General features: G+C 42.0%; 1 protein-coding gene and 1 pseudogene across 4 annotated transcripts in view; both read right to left on the bottom strand.

The window, feature by feature from the left end:
- Nucleotides 1-2357: 2357 nt before the first annotated feature.
- EDNRA (endothelin receptor type A) overlaps nt 2358-24414 on the bottom strand; it is a 77289-nt gene continuing 55232 nt past the window's right edge. For 2 of the 3 annotated variants that reach the window (XM_081544282.1, XM_081544281.1), the window contains exons 4-8: nt 21783-21981; nt 14703-14855; nt 8071-8204; nt 7556-7664; nt 2358-4876 (exon numbers count right to left, since the gene is read on the bottom strand). In XM_081544282.1, the coding sequence (XP_081400408.1) occupies nt 4736-4876; nt 7556-7664; nt 8071-8204; nt 14703-14855; nt 21783-21981 (736 nt within the window). In that variant the 3' untranslated portion in view covers nt 2358-4735. The remainder of the gene's footprint in view (nt 4877-7555; nt 7665-8070; nt 8205-14702; nt 14856-21782; nt 21982-24414) is intronic. The other variant, XM_081544283.1, reaches the window with a different exon arrangement.
- Nucleotides 10188-11888, bottom strand: LOC145527024 (calponin-2 pseudogene; annotated as a pseudogene). The gene has a single exon (XR_014069407.1). The product of XR_014069407.1 is annotated as a calponin-2 pseudogene (transcript).

The following is a 24414-nucleotide window of genomic DNA, read 5'->3' as shown; positions in this document are numbered from 1 at the left end:
TGTATGTCTGATCTCACATTCCCAGCAACTAGCACAAGGTAATATGGTGGGTGTTTACTATATCTGTGTTGAGTGAAAAGCTAAATCAAGAGGGAGAGGAGGAGGGGAGGTAAGGTGGAGCACAGAGGGGTTTTAGGGCAGTGAAACTCTTTTGAATGATACTACAATGGTAGATAACTGTCACTCTCCATTTATCAAAACCCATTGAATGTACAACACAAAAGAGCGAACCCTGATGTAAACTATGGACTTTAGTTAACGATATTTCAGTATGGGTTCATCGCAGATACCCCACTAACACCAGGAGTAGATAACAGGGGGAGCTGCGTATGAGCAATCTGGGAGATGAGGGCATGGGGAGCTCTCTTGATTTGCCAATCATTATTATTTCTTTGGGGGGGTAAAACTAAAGCTACTGTAAAACACATGGTCTCTTAATTTAAAAACAGCAGTAAGAAAAGATAAACTAAATCAGATGAGACATTCTTAGAATATGTGTATTGTAAGCAAGAGAAAACCAGATGTAAGGAGCAAGGGACAAAGGTAAATATGTTAGTTTGCTTGCTCAAGCTATGGGAAAGCATCAGGGAAAGCCAGAACCAGGACTTAGAATGCTCTTTTTCATCTTTGTTACTCTCTAGACTAACCTTCTTCAGAATGCCCACACCAGCGGTGGCTAGCACCTCCTCGGCTCACAACCTCCCAGGCTTGCGCTAGTGGGCTTTTTCTTACTTTAGCTGTTATTAGAAAACTCCCTGTTGCTGGTTAGCCTACTTTGGAAATGTCAGCACCTTTAGACCACTACGGGGGTTGAGAGATAGGCTCCCGTTAGAGAATGGTGTCTCCAAGGCTGGAAAAAAGTAGGCATTTGGGATCCAATTGCAGTTATCCTGGCAAGAGATCAAGAGATAGTGGTGGCTCAGAAAAGGGAGGTGGAGAGAAAGAGAGCGAGTCAGATTCTGGAGATAATATGAGGATGGGGCTGTCAGGATTTATTGAGGAGTTGGGTATAAGCGCTGAGAGAAAGAAATGGGACATGACTCTGTCCTGACAACTCAAAGGTTGGGGCTCTTTGAGCGGTGATGGTGCATCTTCGGTGTTACTTGGCTGGGCTAAGGGACAACTAGATAGCTAGGAAGATGTGATCTCTGGGTGTATCTGTGAGAGTGTTTCCGGAAGAGATCAGCCCTTGAATCAGGAGACTAACCAGAGCAGATCTGTTCTCACCAGCGGGGACAGGCCTCACGCATCAGTAGAGCACCTGGAAGGAACAATAAGGAGGATGCAGAATGAATTCCCCCTGTCTCTCCTTGGGGGGGACATCCATCTTCTGCTCATGACACTAGTGCTCCTGGATCTTTGGCTTCTGGATGCTGGGACTTATGCAAGCCGTCCATGGTTGTCAGGCTTTTGGCCTCAGACTAGGAGTTCTACCATCAGCTCCTGTGTTCTTCAGGCCTTAGGATTTGGACTGAATTACCCTTTTGAATTTCCTGTTTCTTCAGCTTGTAGACAGCACAGCATAGCATACATGTCTCAGCGGCCACAGAATCTTCTCTTTATCTATCTATCATCCATCTATCCTATTGGTTCTGTTTCTCTGGAGAATTTTGAGTAATACATGAGCAGAAGAATAATATGGCAGCACAGGTTAGAAAGATATCAGGAGCTTAGTTTTAGACGTAGTATCTCTATTAACTAGCTGTGTGTGCCTGTGTGCTAAGTTGCTTCAGTTGTGTCCAACTGTTTGCGACCCTGTGGACTGTAGCCTGCCACGTTCCCCCGTCCATGGGATTCTCCAGGCAAGAATCCTGGAGTGGGTTGCCATGCCCTCCTCCAGGGGATCTTCCCGACCTGGGTATTGAACCTACATCTCCTGCATCTCTTGCATTGGCAGATTGGTTCTTTACAGCTAGTGCCACCTGGGAAGCCCCACTGACTAGCTGCCTAGTTGAAAATGTCAAATAAGCAGTTATATATAGATGAGTCCAGGTATCCACCTGACATATTGTTTATTGACTATAGTTTTTTATTTTCTAGCTTCTTCTAGGATGCAAGCTCCACGAGAGCAGGCACTTTGCCTGTTTTGTTCCCTGCTATACCTTCAGTAGCTAGAAGAACTCCTGATGCATAGCAGATGCTCAGTAAAATTTTCAGGAAAGGTGAATGAAGGATTGAATGGGAGAGTTAAGTGTTCAATACAAGAAAGCTGGTTGAGAATACAGTACAGTTAGGAATTATCTGTTGGAAAACCACTCACCTGGCTATTACTTGGGCGAGGTTTGCAACATGTACCATGTAGCAAACATTTCCTAGATAGACCTATGTATTAATACAAATGGAGAGACACTCACAAGGCTTCTGTAAACTTTTATTTTGTACTTATGGGCCACTGACAGTGCAGGGCCTTGGCTTCTGGCTCATTTCTACAGATTTACTTGGAAAGATGTGATAAACGTAGAAACTGGAGATATTCCTACTTATCAACCACAGTCACTTACTGGTCCATAAACAAAATGCACATGGAAGCCCGTGTGGTTATTCAGAAATCTACAACCTTCTGGACTCATAAAATGCATTTTTGATATGCAAGAGACAAAGCATCTTAAAGAAAAAGACAACTGTCTAAACAAAATGGTGTGGACCTATGGCTTATAGGACTATATCACTGCACGTGACGCACCAGTGGACTAATGGAATTTGGCTGCTAACACGCAAAGGAGCCCTGCAATTGGATGGCTGGCACCTGATATCATTTTATAGATGATTGTTCTAAAATACAGCCCAAGGAATCAGCTGAGCTAATTTATCATCAGGCATTTTTCTGGTGAAATCTGATAGAAGCATTTGCCCACTTGTCAGTCTCATGACCATGTTGAGGACTGGGACAATATAATACTTCAGACTAATGAATTTTGCTCCAGCACAGGAATAAATACAACCCCAAATACTGCTTTTTTCAACTAACCAACCAACCAAAAATCCAAAATCCATTGTCAACCCATGGCTCATCCTTTTTCATGATGCCTCCCACAGTCCATTTGTAATGGTAACATGGTCATGAGATTTATGAACATGGGTAGATTAAAACTGACAGGTTGGCTGTTCTGAGGAACAGCCACCTAGATTCCATCTGGAGTGTGTGCTTTGGCACAACTGCAAGGCATTAATATTAGATTACATGAAATCCATACATACCATCTGACCACATGCATATACCACACACACGGATACATTCCACAGAGACGATCATAGAAAAATTGGCTAAAAGAAATTCACGGTTGTTTATACATATACATTTATATACACACAGTAAAAGATTTGCTGCTGTACTCACAGTCTGTAAACATCGTGGAAAACGCCCAGCAGAAGTCACTGTGGGCCTTTTGAAATGGTGACCATGTGAGGAGTGTGGGTAGGGAAGGCATTTAGGTTCATTCTGAAAACCCAGGGACATGAAGAACCTTAAGTTCATGGCGGCATCTGGGAGTAATTATATTTCATTGACACGATAAACTCAGCTGGCCACTTTGAAATTATGTTTTTCATATTCCTATATGGAAAAGGAATGACTAAAAAAAGTCTCACTGCCAGTTAGCATTTTAAAAGCAAGCAAAGGAATATATACATACATGTATATATGTATATGCATGTATATATATATGTGATACATATGTGTATATTTGCACACACACATATACATGTTACTTTACGAAAAATAAACCTCAATGAGAATTTCCAAATCTTCTAAAAAGACACAATCCTTTTTTTCTTGCTTTGTTCTGGACTTCTATGCATTTCACTGAAAGTCTTGGGCATAGTTAAATGATACATACGTTTAAATTTTAGTAAATGGTATTTTGATTTTACATAAAATGCTTCCATTAAAAAACGAGGCTTGTGAAAAATAGAACTGTTTGATTCAAGCATTATTTTTCAATTTAACAGAAAAATAGGCACAAGATCTCCTATAACGAAACCCCATTAAAAAAAGAAAATATAGGTTCTTAAAAAGTTTGCATAGCAGCTATTAAACTGCCATATATGGATATCAGTCTGTGCTTTAAGGTCCTGTAAGCTCCTGCAGCTTGAGAATTTATGTTTTAAAAAATAAGCCAGTGACATGAGAAACACTAACCTAATTTCTCACCTGAATTCCGTTCTTTTTGTTTTGGGGGACAAAAATATGTGTAAATGAGTTCAAATCATCATCTGTAGGCTACCATGCAGTTAAAAAATACTGGCACTGAATGACATTTCGAATAAAGGAGACTTAAACCCATACTGTGTTTGGCAAAAAACCCAAAATTACTTAAAAAAAAAATAGAAAATCTTGTTACAAGCTCCATAACTTTTTCACGGTGACTGCTCTTACTGAACATTCTGTAGAACCACCATGAAACTTTGCCATGTACTCGAAAAATCTATTTTCATGCAAAGGTAGTAAATATACTTCTGGTTTAACTGAACAATCTCCTTTCCCCCTGCCAACTCCCATCGTTTTTTAGGGCTGAATATAACATGCAGAATATGTAAATCAGATAAATCAAAGAAGTAAGATTCATTGAATTTGTGGGTATAAACCAGTCAGCCCTTCAGTGTTCAGGAAAACATTTTTCCAGAGGGTGGGGCTGATTCATGAGAGAAGGATGGAACAGATTCCTGGAGACACAGTTGCTGTGTTGATTTTTTTCTCCAGTAGGGCTTGAAGTACATTGATAAATGTTCCTTCAGTTTAGTTGATACTGTCCTTGTGGCTGCTCCGCTCTGTGTTATGGTTGTTTTGTTCATGGTTCTTCCACTGGATGCTTGTGCCATTCATGGGCACAGAGGTCATCAGGCTCTTGGACTGGTAACAGCAGCAGCAGAGGCAAGACTGGGAGAAGGAAAAGACTCAAATTAAGAGGAGGCCACCAGCCTGGTCCCAGCAGAACACAGAGGCTCACCAACAAGGGGTGAATGTCCATAGGCATTTGAGGAGAGAGTGTGGCCTTTGCCAGTAATCTGGAGTAGGGAGTGTGTAACCTCTAGGGAGAAGTTAGACGGTTTATTCTAGTGCAGAGTGACAGATCCTGTGTTTCTTGTTTTAACTGATTCACCAAGTCAAAGAGGAAAGGAAGGCAGTGTTTGTGGGGGGAGACTGTTCTATGACTTGGGGTGGGCGTGGGTGGAAAGGACCGGGAAGCGGCTGGCATGTCTTCACTGTACCACCAGCATGCCTCTCTTCATTGGGCACCTCATCTGATGCTCTTAAACAGCCCTAGGGGGTAGGTGCTATTTTCCTCCTGAATGAGAACAGGGAGGCTTAGAGAAGAGGCAGAACTGAACTCAGAACCCAGGACTCTCTCTGTTGGAGCCTTTCCCCTGGGTATGCTGCCTTTTTATGAATATCAGTCAAAATTGTGTTTAATTTCTGAAAATTTGCACCTGGATTTTTTTCCCCTTACCCTCTGGTTAATATGTAAACTAATTAGCAACTGATTTTACTCCAGATTACATAAATGTATTTGTTATGACCTGCATTTTAGTCAATCTTTCTTAGGGCAGAATCTTTCTTAGGGCATTTCATGACTTGTAAACATGACCCCAAAGACTGCCAAAGTGTGGCAGTAAGAACTTCCACACCAAGTTTTATTGATTCCTATGATTCTCTGGTTAATATCTGTCTGTCTCCTTTTAGACTGTAGGAGTCACGAAGGTAGTCACTTGTGTTTTTCCTCTCTTCTATCCCTAATACTGATAAACTCACACCAAGCACTTTCTGTTGTCTCAAGCACTGAACCCACTTATTCCACCTTGGGAGATAGATACAGTATCTGATAGAGATACAGATACAGCATCTGATTTACTGATGGGCAAAGTGAGGAAGCAGGAGTGGCCCCACTCGGACCTGGGTTTAGATAGTCAGCCAGTGCAGAGTGGGATGTAAATCGAGACTGTTCACTTCCAGATCCTGCACCCTTGAACTCTATGCTACTCTCCCTAATTTGTGCCATAAAATGAAGTTAAGCATCCTGGCCAAAGTTAATGCACTCCAGTTAGGACTAATTCTATGCTAAAATCATTCTAGGAACTGGAAAAATAATACCTCAATGAGAAGTGCTTGGAACTTCAGGAGAACACGTGTTGGCTTAGCTACAAGGAGGTCTGAAGAACGGAAGGAAACTGATTTTCAATTAAATTACATGAGTTCAGATTTCCAGAGCCATAAACATTTACTTTTCTTGAAAAGACTATTATGAAGTATACTATTAAGTAGCATTTAGCAAGAGCTTTCTTAACAATGAGTTTATGTTTTGTTAAGACTATGGTTAAAAGTCTAAGGCCATGTAAGGCATGAATAAGTTTAATCTGTTCTGTTGGCCTTGGAGCTCAACTTGGAATATTTCTTCTCAAAGCATGATACTAAATTGGTATGTTACTAACAGTTTTTATTTTAACTTTTGAGTATGTTGTTTGAATAGATATTGCTTTTCTGTTATGCTGACAATTTGTCGCTCTTTCTGAGTAACAAAATGTAATTTTCACTTCTGAAAAGTTCAGCTGATGAAAGTACTATTGTGATTTTCACTTCTCTTCTGAAAAGTTCAGCTGATGAAAGTGCTATTTACAACTGGAATGAGCCATGCCTGTTGGATATCTAATATACACAGTTGGCTGTTCTTAAAAAATGCTTGCTTACAAAACAGAAATAGATACAGAGATGTAGAGAACAAACGTATGGATACCAAGGGGCACAGGGAGGTGGTAGGATGAACTGGGAGATTAGGATTGGCATATACGCACCACCGATACTATGTATAAAATAGATAACTAATGGGAATCTACAGGGAACTCAGTGCTCTATGGTGGCCTAAATGGGAAGGAGATATATATATATATATATATATATATATATAAAGGGGATATATGTATACATACAGCTGATTCACTTTGCTGTACAGTAGAAGCTAATATAACACTGTGAAGCAATTATACTCTATTAGAAATAAAAATAAAGAAAAGACAGAAGAGGAAGAAAAATTCTAATTAAATGGAAACAATTGAATTTGCCATTATATACTATCCCATATGGGCATCTCAGCAGTAAAGAATCTGCCTGCCAGGTAGGAATTCGCTGTGTGACACAGGGAGCTCAACCCACTGCTCTGTGGCAACCTAGAGAGATGGGATGGGGAGGGAGGTGGGAGGTGGTTCAAGAGGGTGGGGACATAGGTATACCTGTGGCAGATGTGTGGCAGAAACCAACACAGTATTGTAAAGCAATTATCCTCCAATTAAAAAAAATAGAATCCACCCACCAATTTAGGAGATGCAGTTTCGATCCCTAGGTTGGGAAGATCCCTTGGAGTAGGAAATGGTAACCCATTCCAGCATTCTTGCCTGGAAAAATCCCATGGACAGAGGAGCCTGGCAGGCTACAGTCCATGGGGTCACAAAAGAATTGGACATGACTGAGTGACTACACAACAACAGCAACAACCATCACATATAATCAATCATTAATGCCAATAATTATTATGAAAAAGATCTTCTTGCTAAAAGAAATACTTACCTGGAAACAATTTTTAAATTTCTTGCTCACAAAATATAGAGCTATTGGGTTGATACATGAATTCATGGTTGCCAAGTTAATACCGATGTAATCCATGAGCAGCAAGAAACTTGAGCAAAATGAAATAGAAGAGATAAATTAGAACATCATGTTTTGAAACCTAACTAGCATTTATCTCTAGAATAAGCACTTTTCTTGCCCGGGAGACATTTCTCAGAGGTGGCAGTCAAAATTTTTTTTAAAGCCCTTGTTTAAATAGCAGTTTCAGTTCTGTAGGACATGTGCAGATAGACCCACAACTTGGTTAATCCAGGAGGGGAGCGGCAAAATGATTGATGGGGCTTTGCACAAAATTTTGAGGTTGGTTATGGGCTGTGACAGCTAAAGAAAAACAATCAACTTAGAAGATTTAATTTTCAGGGCTAACATGAGTGTAGAACAGGTGGTTTTGTAAAAGTCTTAGAAACGTGAAATCAGAGAAACTCCAATTTCCTTCTGAGTACATAGGATCGTACCTAAGTAATTCACATCGGTTTGTGTCCATTTCATCATACACGGTTTTCTTCAAAATGCGGCTTAAATGAAGAGGGAACCAGCACAGAGCAAAAATTACAACCAAGCAGAAAACTGTTTTTGCCACTTCTCGACGCTAAAGAAAAGTGAGAGAAAAAAATACAATAAGTTTAGTGTTCTTCTACTAGAGGAAAGAGATACACAAAAGGAAGCAGTACAATGTCGTGTTAGTTTCAACATGACATTGTAAAGCAATTATACTCCAATTAAAAAAAAAAGTAGTAGATTGGGACGGAGTACTCAGGAAGAACAGCCAGAGCAGGCCACCTCACTACCCTCTACCTCTTCAAGATCTGGAGTCCAGGAAACGCCCTTGGTCCAGTGGTTAGGACTCTGAGCTTCTGCTCCAGGAAGCATGAGTTTGATCCCTGGTCGGGGAACTAAGATCCCACATGTAGCATAGGACAGCCAAATAAAAAAATAAATAAGGCTTGGAGTCCAGTTATCTTAAGCACGGAGTTGTTAGTGATTCTTTTGGGGCAGCTGCCAGGAAGCATGGTAGCCTCAGGCTGGTTATTAGGGCCAGGTCAAAGGTTCGATGGTGGGCAGAGTGGGGAACTGGCCGGGGTTGAGCCAACACTGTGACTGGGTCTGCATGACTGCGTATTTGTATGTCTGTCGAACATATGGGGGGAAGGTTAGTTAAAAGTCTCCGTATCAGGCAATTCACCTGCATTCATGATAGCATGGTAGTCAAGGTGACTGACCCTAGCATAATAATAAAATGGGACAAATCTAGGAAATTCCCTGGTGGTCCAGTGGTTAGGATTCTTGGCTTTCATTGCTGAGGGTCTGGCTTCAATCTAGGCTGAAACCAGTTCCCCTGGTTGGGGAACTAAGATGCTGTAAGCTGTGTGGCATGGCACCCCCCCAAAACAATCAACAAATCTACAAAGATGTTTGGAAAACAAAATAGGAGTAGGAGACAGAAAAGGAAAAGGAAGAGCAACATGTTTTCTCCATTTCTTGATCTTGGAGAAAGCTGGCATTTTTTTGGCTTTTAAAATTCTCTCATTAATGACAGGTAGTTTCCAAAGATACATATTTTGCAAATATAGAGTGCGTGCATCCTAAGTCACTTCAGTCCTGGCCAACTCTGCAACCTTATGGACCGTAGCCCACCAGGCTCCTCTGTCCACGGGATTCTCCAGGCAAGAATACTGGAGTGGGTCGCCATTTCCTTCTCCAGGGGATCTTCTTGACCCAGGGATCAAACCTGCGTCTCTTGCGTCTCTTGTCGCCTACATTTGCAGGCGGGTTCTTGACAACTTAGGCGCCACCTGAGGGTAAAGGATTATCAGCACAGACAATTGGAAAAACGGGGACACGTTGACTCTGGCCTGACTCCAATGGCAGGTTTACATGCTTTGGGGTCTGCACAGGATCAGTAAAGCCACAGGTTAGGAATTATCTGCAGCCAGTCATTTGTGTGCCTTGTATTTGAGTATTACAGGGCATGGCATTAGGAAGCCCAACTGGGAACATAAAATACAACTTGTCTGTAACCGGGATCACTTAATGTCAAAATAAAACTGATTGAAAACAGGGTTTGGAAGGGTAAGGCTGATTCAATACAAAGCATACAGCATTAAGTAGGGTAAGCCTGCAATAAATCCACGCGATTGATAGAGCTATTTAAAAAGATCTCAGGGCAGTTGTCACAGATTGTGGCTTTAGCCCCAAGAACTGGGAGCTCTTTAATCCTTGAGTTAGCTAGCTAGCTGGCTACGGCTTCAGAGAATGTATAAACCGAATGATGATTGAGAAGAAGAAAAGATTCCTTTATTTATTAATCTACAGGAATGGGGGATCATTTTAAAGGGCCATTTTGTGTCCACAGAGACAGTGTGCCCAGAACACTAGAAAAGGACTGTATCAGGGGAGAGGCTATCTCTTTGGAACACATCCTCAAAGTGGGTAAACTTATTTATTTATTTAGGCTACCCCACATGGCATGTGGGATCTCAGTTCCCTCAGCAGGGATTGAACCCGTGCCCCGTGCCATGGAAGTGTGCAGTCTTAACCACTCGACCACCAGGGAAGTCTGCAAGAGGATAACTTTTTTTTTTTTTTCCAAAAAGAGGTTTTATTTACTTTGGTCCACAGTTGGTATTTTCACATTATTTCTTGGTCCTAGGGCTCCTGGGCAGGGGCTGGTCCCTGTGGGGGTCTCTGGGTGGGGGTCCCTGTGCAGTACTTGGTGGGGGAGTGGGGACAAGTGTCGGGGGTGGGGGCTAGCTTTGTCTCAAGCACTCAGAACTCCACTGTCCTGCCTGGGCCTCAGTGTCCCCACTGGGTCCCTGGGAGGGCCCAGAATTGGTGGTCTGAGAGTCCTAGGGAAATCCATGAGGACAAAAATATTTTGGGACTGTGGCCTGACTTTCTCTCAGCATCCCCTCCACCCCCCACCACCATTCCCCTGAACAAACAGTATTTTCGTTTCATTAAAACTGCCTGAAACTTCTGTGGGTACAGAAACCACAAACTGATTGGCACAGAAAAGAGAAGCAGGGAACACGTAACCAGAAACCACTTGGGACCAGTTCCCCTCCTTGCCTGGGTTTCTTCTTCCCCCTAACAGCTTGGCCCGAAGTCTGCTGGGAAACCTGATGCCTGGAGCTTCCCTGGTGGGGACACCCCACCCCACATGCATCTGGATATGGCCTTCACCCCTTTTCCCCAGAGTCTCAACTGGCAGCATTCAGACATTGTAGAAAAACAAGACAAAAAACACAGAAAGACCCCAAAACCCAGATGGGGCAATGATGTGGGGAGATGGCCCGCACAGGTGTCTCAGCAGCCCTCCTCCTCCTGGTAGTAGGGAGGGCACTCTGAGGGCTCCCCTGGGCCTGGGCCATCTCCAGCAGATGCTGGAGCCCCATCGGCCGCTGGGCCTTGAGGGCAGTACTTGGGGTCGTATATCTGCCAGCCCAGGCCAAAGACCTGACCACTCTGGTTGGCACCCTGTGTGTAGCCCATCTGCAGGGACATGGAGGAGTTATCACATTTGTCTGTTCCCAGCTTTGTGTCGTAAATGTGCCGCCGGGTCCCTGGAGCCGTCATGCCCACCTGGCTGGCACACTTGTTTGTGCCCATCTGGAGGCTGATGGTCGAGTGGTCCATGGGGGGCAGGATATGGTTTTTGGGGTCATACAGATGATGTCTAGTGCCATAAGCTGTCATGCCAGGCTGGCTGGCACATTTGTTGGTACCCATCTGGAGCCCAATGACGCACTGGCCCGCCTTCAAGGTGGCATCATCAAAGTTTCGCTCCTGCTTCTCTGATTATTTGACACCAATGTCCACATCACTCTGCAGCCCCTTTGTCTTGGCCTTCCCAGCCAGGGCAAGAAGAGACACCTGCGCCTGAGTCAAGTTCCCACTTTCAAACAGGTCGTTGGCCTCGAACAGGTCGACAGGATTCATGCCGTAGCTCACCATGGCCTTGATGAAGTTGGAGAGGTTTTCTAGCTGGTGCCAGTTCTGCATGGAGCGGTTGATCTTAGGGATTGAGCCCAGCTGCAGTTTATTCATGAGTGTGCACAATATCATCCCATCCTGCAGACCCTTCTGGAAGCCTGGGCCGACTGAGAGGCCACTGAGTCCCTCAATCCAGCTTCGGAGCTCCGCCTCCTTCTGAGGGTCATATTTGGACTGCAGCCGGTTCTTGACCTCGGCCGAGAGCCCGTACGAGGGCCCCTTGTTGAACTGCGTGGAGCTCATGGCTGGCGGGCGCGGAGCCGTGGGACGGAACGGACGGACCGACCGAGGATAACTTTTTAAAAGGTAATATTAATACTTTGCCACATGACAGTCAGCTATTTGGTTAATCAATATCCATCCTTCTGAGTTTTCCTTACTATCAGTCAGATCCTTGATTTTGTCACGGCAGCAGAGGAGCCTGGCTTCCTCATCCACACAGATCTTACCAATTACACTAGGTAGAAGCCCTTGTGTGGGGTTTCTGACAAGATCAGGCGTGTTCAGGGTGGTATGGCCGTAGACATGTGGGGTTTCTGGAAAAGCTACTTAAACTTGGGGGCTACTCCTTTGGTGCACACACGCTAATGTGATCTGTATTCTTCCCCTTCTGGCTGCCTGGAAAGGAGGTCTAAGGGCAGAGCTGTAGCGGCCGTCTTCCAATAATAAAGGAAAGGCGAGCACAGCAGCAGAACCCTGGCTTCTGAGTCCCTTGCCCACTGAGCCGATGACATCTGAGCTTTCTTCTATGGGAGAAAGACAAGCCCCTACTTGGCCTATTCCCTGTTACTTTGGGGTTTCTGTTCACACTTGTGCTCAGTCGCTCAGTTGTGTCTGACTCTTTGCCATCCCATAAACTGTAGCCCGCCAGGCTCCTCCGTCCATGGGATTCTCCAGGCAAGAATACTGGAAAGAGTCGCCATTTCCTCCTCCAGAGGACCTTCCTGACCCAGGGATCGAACCCATGTCTCCTGCGTTGGCAGGCAGATTCTTTACCACTGAGCCACCTGGGAAGATTTTCTGCTACCAGCATCCAAACACAACCCCTAACTGATAAAGGTGTTGTCAGTACAGTGAAGAGAAATTCTAGAAAAACATACCAGAAGCAGGATCAAGAGCCATGCTGGACTTGGAGGGGGTGGTAGGGTTTTCACTCTAAGCTAGCTCCCCTGCCACCCTCCACCCCAAAGGCCTCCCAGTCAGGCTTGCTCTCCTGCAGTCAGAACCGGCTCGATCCTTGAGTGGGACGCAAGGGAATGTCTACTGCATGGGGACCAAGTTTTGGGTTCTAATGCCCATTTGGTTGTGCTAGTCTCTTAAACACCTGTATAATAAGGGTACATGCCTGTCCAGCTTATCTTACAGAGTGTTTGGAGGAATCAAACACCAAAATGACATGGAAATCTCTTTGGGAACTTAAAAAATGCTATGGAAATGTGAAGGAGCAGCATCTTATTGCTCCCAATTCCTATTTAACTATTTTCAAAGCAGGTGTCACTCATAGCTTGAATAGGCTCAATTGTGGGGCTAATGCAAAATTGACATTTAAAAACACTGTTTTTCACAAATCTATTCTAATTAGTTACCTCTATTGCAGGAATGACGGAGAAGGCAATGGCACCCCACTCCAGTACTCTTGCCTGGAAAATCCCATGGACGGAGAAGCCTGGTAGGCTACAGTCCATGGGGTCGCTAAGAGTCGGACACGACTAAGCGACTTCACTTTCACTTTTCCCTTTCATGCACTGGAGAAGGAAATGGCAACCCACTCCAGTGTTCTTGCCTGGAGAATCCCAGGGACGGGGGAGCCTGGTGGGCTGCCGTCTATAAGGTCGCACAGAATCGGACACGACTGCAGTGACTTAGCAGCAGCAGCAGCAGCATTGCAGGAATGAAAGGTAATAACAGCTTAATATGTTTCACATCTGGAGTACTTCGAGCTTTTATGCCTGGAAAATGTCATACTAAAGTTTCTCAAGATAATTTTTCTGTTAAATTTTAATAAAGGATAATAGCCACCATTTGTATAATATGTTAGATTTTTATGAAGTATGTAAATGCATGTTAATTCTTTTGATTCTCATAATAATACTGATTCATATATTATTATGTTCAGTTTAAGATAATGAATTGAGGCTCAAAAAAATCAGTACTCTGGTCAAAAAGAGTTGCTGATAAAGACTGATGCTCATGTATGGTAATTACACAGGGCAGTTATCCAGGCTCCATCAACAACTCACATTGACTTTTGATGTGGCTGGTCATCTTTATATACTTGTCTGTTGAAACTGAACACTTACCCACAGTCCTAGTTTTACTCTTTGAATTAATATATATCAACATTGTCTGACTTCTTAGTATCAGTCGGGTTCCATTAGACACCATACATGCATGACATAATCCCTTTGATGTACTATTATATACATGTCATTAAAAATTTTTAAGACTCAAAATTGAGTTAGTATTTGTACAGAAGAGTGCAGATGGGACCTCCCTGATGACCCAGTGGCTAAGACTCTGCACTCCCAATACAGAGGGCCTGGGTTTGATCCCATTTAGCCACTAGGAACAGTTCAATCCTCCTCATGCATGGACAGTTTCTCCATGACTTTATCTCATCCTCCTTGGCTTTCTATAGCACAGGCTACTTTTTACCACACCATGTGATTCTGTTTTTTCAATATCTCATGTTTGTGTTTTATTTCCACAACAAGACTGCAAAGCCTGCTGGGGAGAAAGTCATGCACTTCTTTTTTTTTTTTTTTTATAGTCCTGGCACAATTCCAAGCCCAGTTCAATGTACTACTAATCACAAACACACATTTGATATATATATATATACTCTTGGCAAAATTAACGAATAGTTCCTCTCTATTTGGGCCCTGCCCCCAGGGCCACCTGTTTCACAGGTTGGATCCTGACTTCACTGGAGAAATGCTCACTACTCTAGAGAAAACAAGGCATACAGACAAGTAAGACAGGATTTTAATTGTTAGGAAATCAGGCTAAATCTGCAAAACACAGTATCCATCGTCCTTTTGTCGTCAAGGACAAACCAGTCTTGGCCAGATCGTCATGACCTTCTCAGGTTTACCTGTTTCAGATGCTCACTGAGGGCAATTCTCAGGCTGCCGTTCCTTCGGTTTAGCATCTCACAGGTCATGAGGGTGTAGAAGATGGCAGTGCACACCAGGGGCATGCAGAAGTAGAACCCAAATAGCCACCAGTCCTTAACATCTTGATAGAACTGGAAAGAGGAGAGGAGGGAGAGAGGAGGAAGAGCATTATAAGGAAAGTTCACTGCCCTTTGCCTCTGGAGACTTCAGCATCTTCATGCTTACAGATATGTTTGTATATTCATGCTCTCTGCTTGTGGTAATGGGCTGGGAGGTCGTGCTCAAAACTCAACTCAACTGGAAACTCCAAATATGTAGTTTCCGGTTAAGCTGTGTTGTGTGCTGTGTGTTGCTTTTACAACAGCACACAAAGAAATTGTAGTAATATTATTCTGACAATACTATTCACAATAGCCAAGACATAACAGCAACCTAAATGTCTATTGACAGATGAATGTGGTGTACATATATATATATACACACCGTATATATATATATACACACACACCATATATATATGTATATATACATGCATATATAATGGAATATTACTTAGCCATAAAAAGAATGAAATAATGTCATTTGCAGCAACAAGATGGACCTAGAGATTATCATACCAAGTGAAGTAATTTAGACAGAGAAAGACAAATAACATATGATACCACTTATATGTGGAATCTAAAATATGGTACAAATGAACTTATCTATGAGACAGAAACAGATGCAGAGACACAGAGAACAGACTTGTGGTTGCCAAGGCAGAGGCGGGGAGGGAGAGGGATGGATTGGAAGTTTTGGATTAACAGCTGCAAACTATTATATATAGAGTGGATAAACAACAAGGTCCTACTGTACAGCACAGGGAACTATATTCAATATCCTTTCATAAGTCATAATGGAAAAGAATGTGAAAAAGAAAATATATAACAGAATAACTTTGCTATATAGCAGAAATTAACACAACATTGTAAATCAACTACAATAAGTTTAAAATTATCCAAATTATTAAATAATTTTAATAATTATTAACACATATTAATATTTTTAATAAACTGAAGTTGGTTTGAATTACACAGTGGAAGAACCCTCACCAATAAAAGGAATTCCCTTTCAAAGCTCATAAAACATGCTTTTGAGACATACAGAATCTGTATCTTTATTGGTGATTCTCAACATTTTGCTAGTGCCTGGTTTACTTCTGACTGTTGTGGTGAAAGTGTACTTAATGTGCCTGTCTTGTTTGGAAAGAGCGAAGGTTATGAATGGCTTATCTGTGGAGCTCTGGTTACTGGGAGTTAACCCTTTGTCTGGTATGTCTGCTATGTGACCTCACAGCCAGCCAGTTTGAGCCATCAATAGCCATGTCCTTCCTCTCTCTCTTAATACTTACCACCTGGAAACTATTGGCAGAGTAGCTTATCTGAAGGCATGTTGAACCTGATCTCCCTGTGGACAGGATTTGTAAATACCAGGATTACTCAGTTTTATGTCTTTTTAAAGGAGAAAATGTGATACCCAATAAAAATGGAAATTAGAAAATTATAGCTAAATTCCTCCTCCCACTAAATTAATCACCAACTTGGAAAGAACGCTTCTCCTTTCCTAATGCTGTTTCTCTAGATAGTTTATTTACTAAGGATAATGCAGCCTTCTGCAATATCTCAGTTCCCACAGTAAAAAATAATCACACTGCTCTGTGAAAAACTGGAGAGTTTCTGAATATAGAAAGAGGCCCAGTAGGCTGCATTTATAACATGTCTATTAAAATATGCTATAAATGGATCCTGAGGAAAAAAAGTTCTGGGCAGGGGTTCATAAATATTTTTATGTCAGGGACCCCTTTGGATTTCTGGTGAAGACTATAATTCTTTCTGAGAACAATACTTAAAAAAAACCTTTTTATTTTATATTGGAGTATAGCTGATTAACAATTTTGTGATAGTTTCAGGTGAACAATGAAGGGACTCAGCCATACTTATACATACTTATACATGTATCCATTCTCCCCCAAACTCCCCTCCCATCTGGGCTGCCACACAACATTGAACAGAGTTCCACGTACTATACAGTAGGTCCTTGTTGGTTATCCATTTTAAATACAGCAGTATGTACATGTTGATCCCAAATTCCCTATCTCTTTGCCATATTCTTCCCCCCGGCAACTATAAGTTTGTTGAGAATAATGCTTTTAAATGCATGAAATAAAATATGTACCAGTGCAATGGAAACAAATTACATCAAAACATAGCTAATAAAAATATGAAAAAGAAAATTCTAATATCACAGTATATGGGTTTATTAACAAATTAAATGACAGATCTGATGAGTTCTATCAGAATGTGGAAGCATTGATGAATGTAAATGACATTTCCAGATTATATGTTATATGGTATGGAAATGTCTGTTATTTCCATTTAGTGAAAAAAAAACACATGGTACTATTAAACACTACTGTGATTTGTTGCCTACATCCACATTAATTAGAAGGAAATGATAAACTTCAGTTAGAAGTTAGTGAAAATAAACGTGTAATTTCCTTTTAATTCAAGTTCACAGACCACTGAATTGTAGCCTTAGGTTAAGTGCAGAATCTCAAAGGAGTTGGCTTATTCAAATCTGTTTATACAAATATTTTCCTATTCACATCACACTGTAGAAAGATCTTAGTACTGAACTTAAAAAACAAACAAAAAAATCAGAAGAACTCTTCATTTAAGTACAACGCACACACTCCTTGAAGAAGCTCCTTCAGGAGCTTCACCAGCAGGAGGGGGTGCACTGCTGGTGGGGTGTGACTGCCCAGAAGCAGCTGTGGGGCGCCTGGGAGTTGGCCCTTGCTGGAGGAGACTGGATGGAGTCCCCTGCCCCTTCCGTGGCAGAGGCCAGTGGAGAACGGGATCACACATTTCTTTTGAACTGATGTCATCAACAAGGGTACGGAGGGGCCTCCCTCCAGTCTGTGTGAGTACTCAGCCACTTCAGTCGTGGACGACTCTTTGTGACCCCATGGACTGTAGTCTGCCAGGCTCCTCTGTTCACGGGGATTCTCCAGGCAAGAGTACTGGAGTGGGTTGCCGTGCCCACTCCAGGGCATCTTTCCCACCCAGGGATCGAACCGGATCTCTTATGTCTCCTGCACTGGCAGATGGGTTCTTTACCACTAACACCTACCTAGGAAGCCCCTCCTTCCAGTCTAGGTTAGAGCAAAGCTGAGGAGGAAGGACTGGAAGAAGAAGGGGGGATCAAATTAGAAAAAGAGACCAGGGGGGAAGAGAAGCCTAAAACCTTAGACTTGAAAAGAAATCTACAAAATCATCAGTTCATGGGACTTCCCTGGCAGTCCAGTGGTTAAGACTTGGTGCTTCCAATGCAGGGGGTGCTGGTTGGATCTGTAATCAGGGAACTAAGATCCTGCAGGCTGAGCCATCAGGGAAGCCAAGTGGCGCTGGGGGTAAAGAACCCGCCTGCCGATGCAGTAGCTGTAAGAGACGTGGGCTTGATCCCTTAGTTGGGAAGGTCCTTTGGAGGAGGAAATGGCAACCCGCTCCAGTATTCTTGCCTGGAGAATCCCAAGGACAAAGGAACCTGGCAGGCTTCAAGTCCATGGGCTTACAAAGAGTTGGCAGTGACTGAAGCAACTTAGTATGCATGCATGTAAGATCCTGCATGCTGAGGGGTGTGACCAAAAAATTATCTGTTCAAACTCAGTACGCTTTATGCAACCCTCCAGGCACCCCCGCTCCTGCCTGAAGGGCAGCCATTCTTAGCTTCATTGCTAACAAGGAAATGCTTTCTTGTGAAGAAACCCATTTCCTTTTATCCAGCAAGATCCATCAGTAAGTTCCTTATTACACTGAGCCGCTTCTCTAACGTTTTAGTTAGAAGTATCCAGATGGCTCATTCACATTGTCCAAATTCTGAGAATACAGAGAAGAACCACACAAAAAAGATCTTCATGACCCAGATAACTACGATGGTGTGATCACTGGACTAGAGCCAGACATCCTGGAATACGAAGTCAAGTGGGCCTTAGGACGCATCACTACACATAAAGCTAGTGGAGATGATGGAATTCCAGTTGATCTATTTCAAATCCTAAAAGATGATGCTGTTAAAGTGCTATACTCAATATGCCAGCAAATTTGGAAAACTCAACAGTGGCCACGAAACTGAAAAAGGTCAGTTTTCATTCCAATCCAAAGAAAGGCAATGCCAAAGAATGTTCAAACTACTGCACAATTGCACTCATCTCACACACTAGCAAAGTAATGCTCAGAATTGTAAAAGCCAGGCTTCAACAGTATGTGAACTATGAACTTCCAGATGTTCAAGCTGGATTTAGAAAAGGCAGAGGAACCAGAGATCAAATTGCCAACATCTGTCGAATCATTGAGAAAGCAAGAGAGTTCCAGAAAAACATCTATTTCTGCTTCATTGACTACACCAAAGCCTTTGACTGTGTGGATCACAACAAACTGTGGAAAATTCTGAAAGAGATGGGAATACCAGACTACCTGACCTGCCTCCTGAAAAATCTGTATGCAGGTCAAGAAGCAACAGTTAGAACTGGACATGGAACAATAGACTGGTTCCAAATTGGGAAAGGAGTACATCAAGGCTGTATATTGTCACCCTGCTTATTTGACTTATATGTACAATACATCATGTGAAATGCTGGGCTGGATGAAGCACAAACTGGAATCAAGATTAACAGGAGAAATATCAATAACCTCAGATAGCAGATGACACCACCCCTATAGGGCAGAAAGTGAAGAACTAAAGAGCCCTTGTTGAAAGTGAAAGAGAAAAGTGAAAAAGTTGGCTTAAAACTCAACATTCAGAAAACTAAGATCATGGCATCTGATCCCATCACTTCATGGCAAATAGATGGGGAAACAGTGGAGACAGTTGAGAGATTTTATTTTGGGGGGCTCCAAAATCACTTCAGATGGTGACTGCAGCCATGAAATTAAAAGATGTTTGCTCCTTGGAAGAAAAGCTGTGATCAACCTAGACAGCATATTAAAAAGCAGAGACATTACTTTGCCAACAAAGGTCCGTCTAGTCAAAGCTATGGTTTTTCCAGTGGTCATGTATGGATGTGAGAGTTGGACTATAAAGAAAGCTGAGCACCAAAGAATTGATGCTCTTGAACTGTGGTGTTGGAGAAGATTCTTGAAAGTCCCTTAGACTGCAAGGAAATCCAACCAGTCCATCCTAGAGGAAATCAGTCCTGAGTATTCATTGGAAGGAATGATGCTGAAACTGAAACTCCAATACTTTGGGCACTTGATGTGAAGAACTGACTCATTGGAAAAGACCCTGATGCTGGAAGGCATCAGGAGGAGGGGAAGGCAGGAGGAGAAGGGGAGGACAGAGGATGAGATGGTTGGATGGCATCACTGATTCGATGGACATGTGTTTGAGCAAGCTCCAGGAGTTGGTGATGGACAGGGAAGCCTGCTGTGCTGCAGTCCGTGGGGTCGCAAAAAGTCGAACATGACTGAGCGACTGAACTGAACTGAACTGAAATTCTGAGCACTTGCTACTACTTCGTTTTTCACTGTGGATGTTGACTTAGTAAAAAAAGGTCAGTAGATCAGCAGAAAACTTTAATTTTTAAGGTTGCCAGTTTGGCTCTGTTCATGAACACTTTTAATTTTAAAACAACAATTTCCAAGCAGGGTAACTAGTCAACCATAAGACCACTAATTTTTGTGAATTTTCCAAGGTAGAAAACATACTGTAAGTTGTCTGTAAATGATTAAAGGTGGAACCAGACTTTGTGAAATTTACATCAAAGCACTGAATTATACTGATTTAAGAGAAATAGAAATAGTTACTCTTGGTTTTTCTCCTTGGTCTACATGGGGCTGGTTTTGCAGAGGAAATTTGCATTTAAAATGCTTCCTTACACACTAGGCTATGTAATTAAGCTGTTCATAAAAATTAATGTTGTCAGGTATAATAAACAAGAACTGAATTTGTTACACTAAAATGCTTTTTAAAAAAGTTCTGAAAATTTATATTATATCATATTAGAATCTGTACTAAGATAAGCACAGGTGAGAATGACTTCCTACTTTCAATTAGTACATCTGTCTTTAAAAACATATGAGAAACATGCATTTCCCAAAGAAGCATCAAATAAGTATCAGCGTATCTGTCAGAGGGAAATTGCTGCACTGTATTCCTTATTCTCAAAACAAACAGCACTCATGTATACACATCGATCTCTCTTCGTCTGTTTCAGAATTCTGAGTTGCTTGGCACAGAGCAACAGTTGTGCCTACATTTACAAACGAGAAAAGAGAGTAGTTGTTCTAGTCAAGAAGCTAAGCCCTGGTTTACCATCGACTTTTCATGCAATTGAATAATGCAGTAAGTCTCCTACATATGAATGAATTACGTTCTGCAAGAGCGTTCATAAATCCAATTTGTTCATCAGCCCAACAAAGTCAGCCTAGGCAATGAACTAACACAATAAGTTACATAGTACTGTACTGTAATAGGCTTATTGTACTTTTCACACAAATAATATATAAAAACAACACATAATATATAAAAAACAAAACATAAAGAAAATATTTTTAATCTTACAGTATAGTATCTTGAAAAAGCACAGTAGTACACTATAACAGCTGGCATACAGGTACGTGTTCACATCTCTGAAAGTTCACAACTTGAAGGCTCATTTGTAGGGGACTTACTTTTTTTGACTGAACTAACAGAGTAAACCAGGCTTCCCTGGTGGCTCAGACAGTAAAAATTCCACCTGCAATGCAGGAGACCTGGGTTCGATCCCTGGGTTGGGAAGATTCCATGGAGAAGGGAATGGCTACCCACTCCAGTATTCTTGCTTGGAAAATTCCATGGACAGAGGAGCCTGGCGGGCTACAGTCCATGGGGTCACAAAGAGTCAACTATGACTGAGCGTTTCAGCCCACACAGCCACACAACAGTAAATCACACTCGGCAGTGTAGTGATATCAAGTCTTGGTGATGGTAAATGAAGACCTCTCCCACTCTCTAATTAATTTCCTTTAGACTATTCATACCTCCATGAATTTTGACGTGGCATTGAGCATACAGGTTCTGTGCTGGGCACCCTTGTATTCAAAAGGTACCATGACAAAGCCGATGGCTTCAGGGATGGCCAAGATAAAAGAAAGGATCCAGATGGAGACAATCTCAATGGCTGTGACCAAGGGAATCCCAATTCCCTGAACACGACTCCAGGAGGCAACCGCTCTGTACCTGGAAAAAAAAAAGAGGAGAGTGATGGAACCAACTTGTTAGGAAATTTTGTTTATTTCAATTCAATAAAAATTCTATTAATAAATGCTGGAAAATCCTTCCATTGGCCACTGACCAACCATGGCTTTTTAGGAATTTTTTGTGTGTGAAAAACAATTGGGGCCATTAAAAGTTCCACCCGTTTGGGGTTCAACTGGCTGGCAGGCCTGAGTCTGAGATCTTCACTTGGGGTTTAGTGAAATCCTGTGAGAGTTTAGGATATGGCCATTAAGATAGGCGTGCTATGTTTTCTAAGCTGTGGGAAAAACCGGGTAGTGAAAACTGCTGGTACTTATTATGGTAATATCTTATTTCTGTTTCTATATTAAAAAAAACTTGGAATATTATATATGATGTGAATCTAGATATATTTAAGTGAATCATGACCATAGATATTCCATTGTTTTCTCCCTTCTTTGACCCTCAAATTACGATTACATTGGGTGGCCATTTTAGTAAACAAATATTTCTAATCATTACGCTTGAGTGTAGTCAATGAAGCAGAAGTAGATGTTTTTCTGAAATTCTCTTGCATTTTTGATGATACAACGGATGTTGGCAATTCGATCTCTGGTTCCTCTGCCTTTTCTAAATCCAGTTTGAACACCTGGAATTTCTTAGTTCACGTACTGTTGAAGACTGACTTGGAGAATTTTGAGCATTACTTTGCTGGCATGTGAAATGAGTGCAATTGTGCAGTAGTTTGAACATTCTTTGGCATTGCCTTTCTTTGGAACTGGAACGAAAACTGACATTTTCCAGTCCTGTGGCCACTGCTGAGTTTTCCATATTTGCTGGCATACTGAGTGAAGCACTTTAACAGCATCATCTTTTAGGATTTGAAATATCTCAGCTGGAATTCCATCACCTCCACTAGCTTTGTTCACAGTGATGCTTCCTAAGGCCCACTTGACTTTGCACTCTAAGATGTCTGGCTCTAGGTGGGTGATCACACCATCATGGCTATCTAGGTCATTAAGAACTTTTCTGTACAGTTCTTCTGTGTAGTCTTGTCACCCCTTCTTAACATTTTCTGCTTCTGTTAGGTCCATACCATTTCTATCTTTTATTGTGCCCACCTTTGCATGAAATGTTCCCTTGGTATCTTTAATTTTCTTGAAGAGATCTCTAGTCTTTCCCATTTTATTGTTTTCCTCTATTTCTTTGCATTGCCCACTTAGGAAGACTTACTTATCTCTCCTTGCTATCCTTTGGAACTTTTGGAACTGGTTCAAAATTGGGAAAGGAGTACATCAAGGCTCTATATTGTCACCTTGCTTATTTAACTTCTATGCAGAGTACATCATGTGAAATGCTGGGCTGGATGAAACACAAGCTGGAATCAAGATTGCTGGGAGAAATATCAATAACCTCAGATATGCAGATGATACCACCTTATGGAAGAAAGCAAAGGGAACTAAAGAGCCTCTTAATAAAGGTGAAGAGGAGAGTGAAAAAGCTGGCTTAAAACTCAACATTCTAAAAAACTAAGATCATAGCATCTGGTCCCATCACTTCATGGCAAATAGATGGGAAAACAATGGAAACAGTGACAGACTTTATTTTCTTGGGCTCCAAAATTACTGCAGATGGTGACCACAGCCCCAGAATTAAAAGATGCTTGCTCCTAGGAAGAAAAGCTATGACAAACCCAGACAGCATATTAAAAATCAGAGACATTATTTTGCTGACAAAAGTCCATATAGTGAAAGCTATGTTTTTCCAGTAGTCACGTATGGATGTAAGAGTTGAACCATAAAGCGGACTGAACTCCGAAGAATTGACGTTTTTGAACAGTTATGCTGGAGAAGACTCTTGAGAGTCCCTTGGACTGCAAGGAGATCAAAACAGTCAATCCTAAAGGAAATCAATCCTGATTTTCATTAGAAGGACTGATGCTGAAACTGAAGCTCAATACTTTGGCCACCTGATGCCAAGAACTGACTCATTAGAAAAGACCTTGATGCTGGGAAAGACTGAAGGCAGGAGGAGAAGGGGATGACAGAGGACAAGATGGTTGGATGGCATCGCTTACTCAGTGGACAGGAGTTTGAGCTCTGGGAGATGGTGAAGGACAGGGAAGCCTGGCATGTTGCAGTCCATGGAGTTGCAAAGACTTGGACACGGTTGAGCAACTGAACAACAACAAAATCATAATACTTAAAAATGTAAAAGAATAACTGTGGCTCTCCCATGTGGCCTGGCTCCAGACTATGTAAATCTGAACTAAATATACCTTGGTTCCTAATCTTTAGGGTTTATAATTTAATATAAAAATAATGGTTCATGCAGAAGCACAGGATATAAATGTAACTGAAGAATTTTGCCAATCAAAACACCAATTGGCATCAAGAAATTATGTTTGCCTTACTTCTTACCTTAATGTTTTATGAT

The sequence above is a fragment of the Giraffa tippelskirchi genome, chromosome 11 (assembly GCF_054371585.1).
Source record: "Giraffa tippelskirchi isolate mGirTip1 chromosome 11, T2T-mGirTip1v1.2.pri, whole genome shotgun sequence".
NCBI lineage: Eukaryota > Metazoa > Chordata > Mammalia > Artiodactyla > Giraffidae > Giraffa > Giraffa tippelskirchi.
The sequence above is the reverse complement of the archived record's forward strand: the minus strand, read 5'-3'. Positions and strand labels throughout refer to the sequence as shown.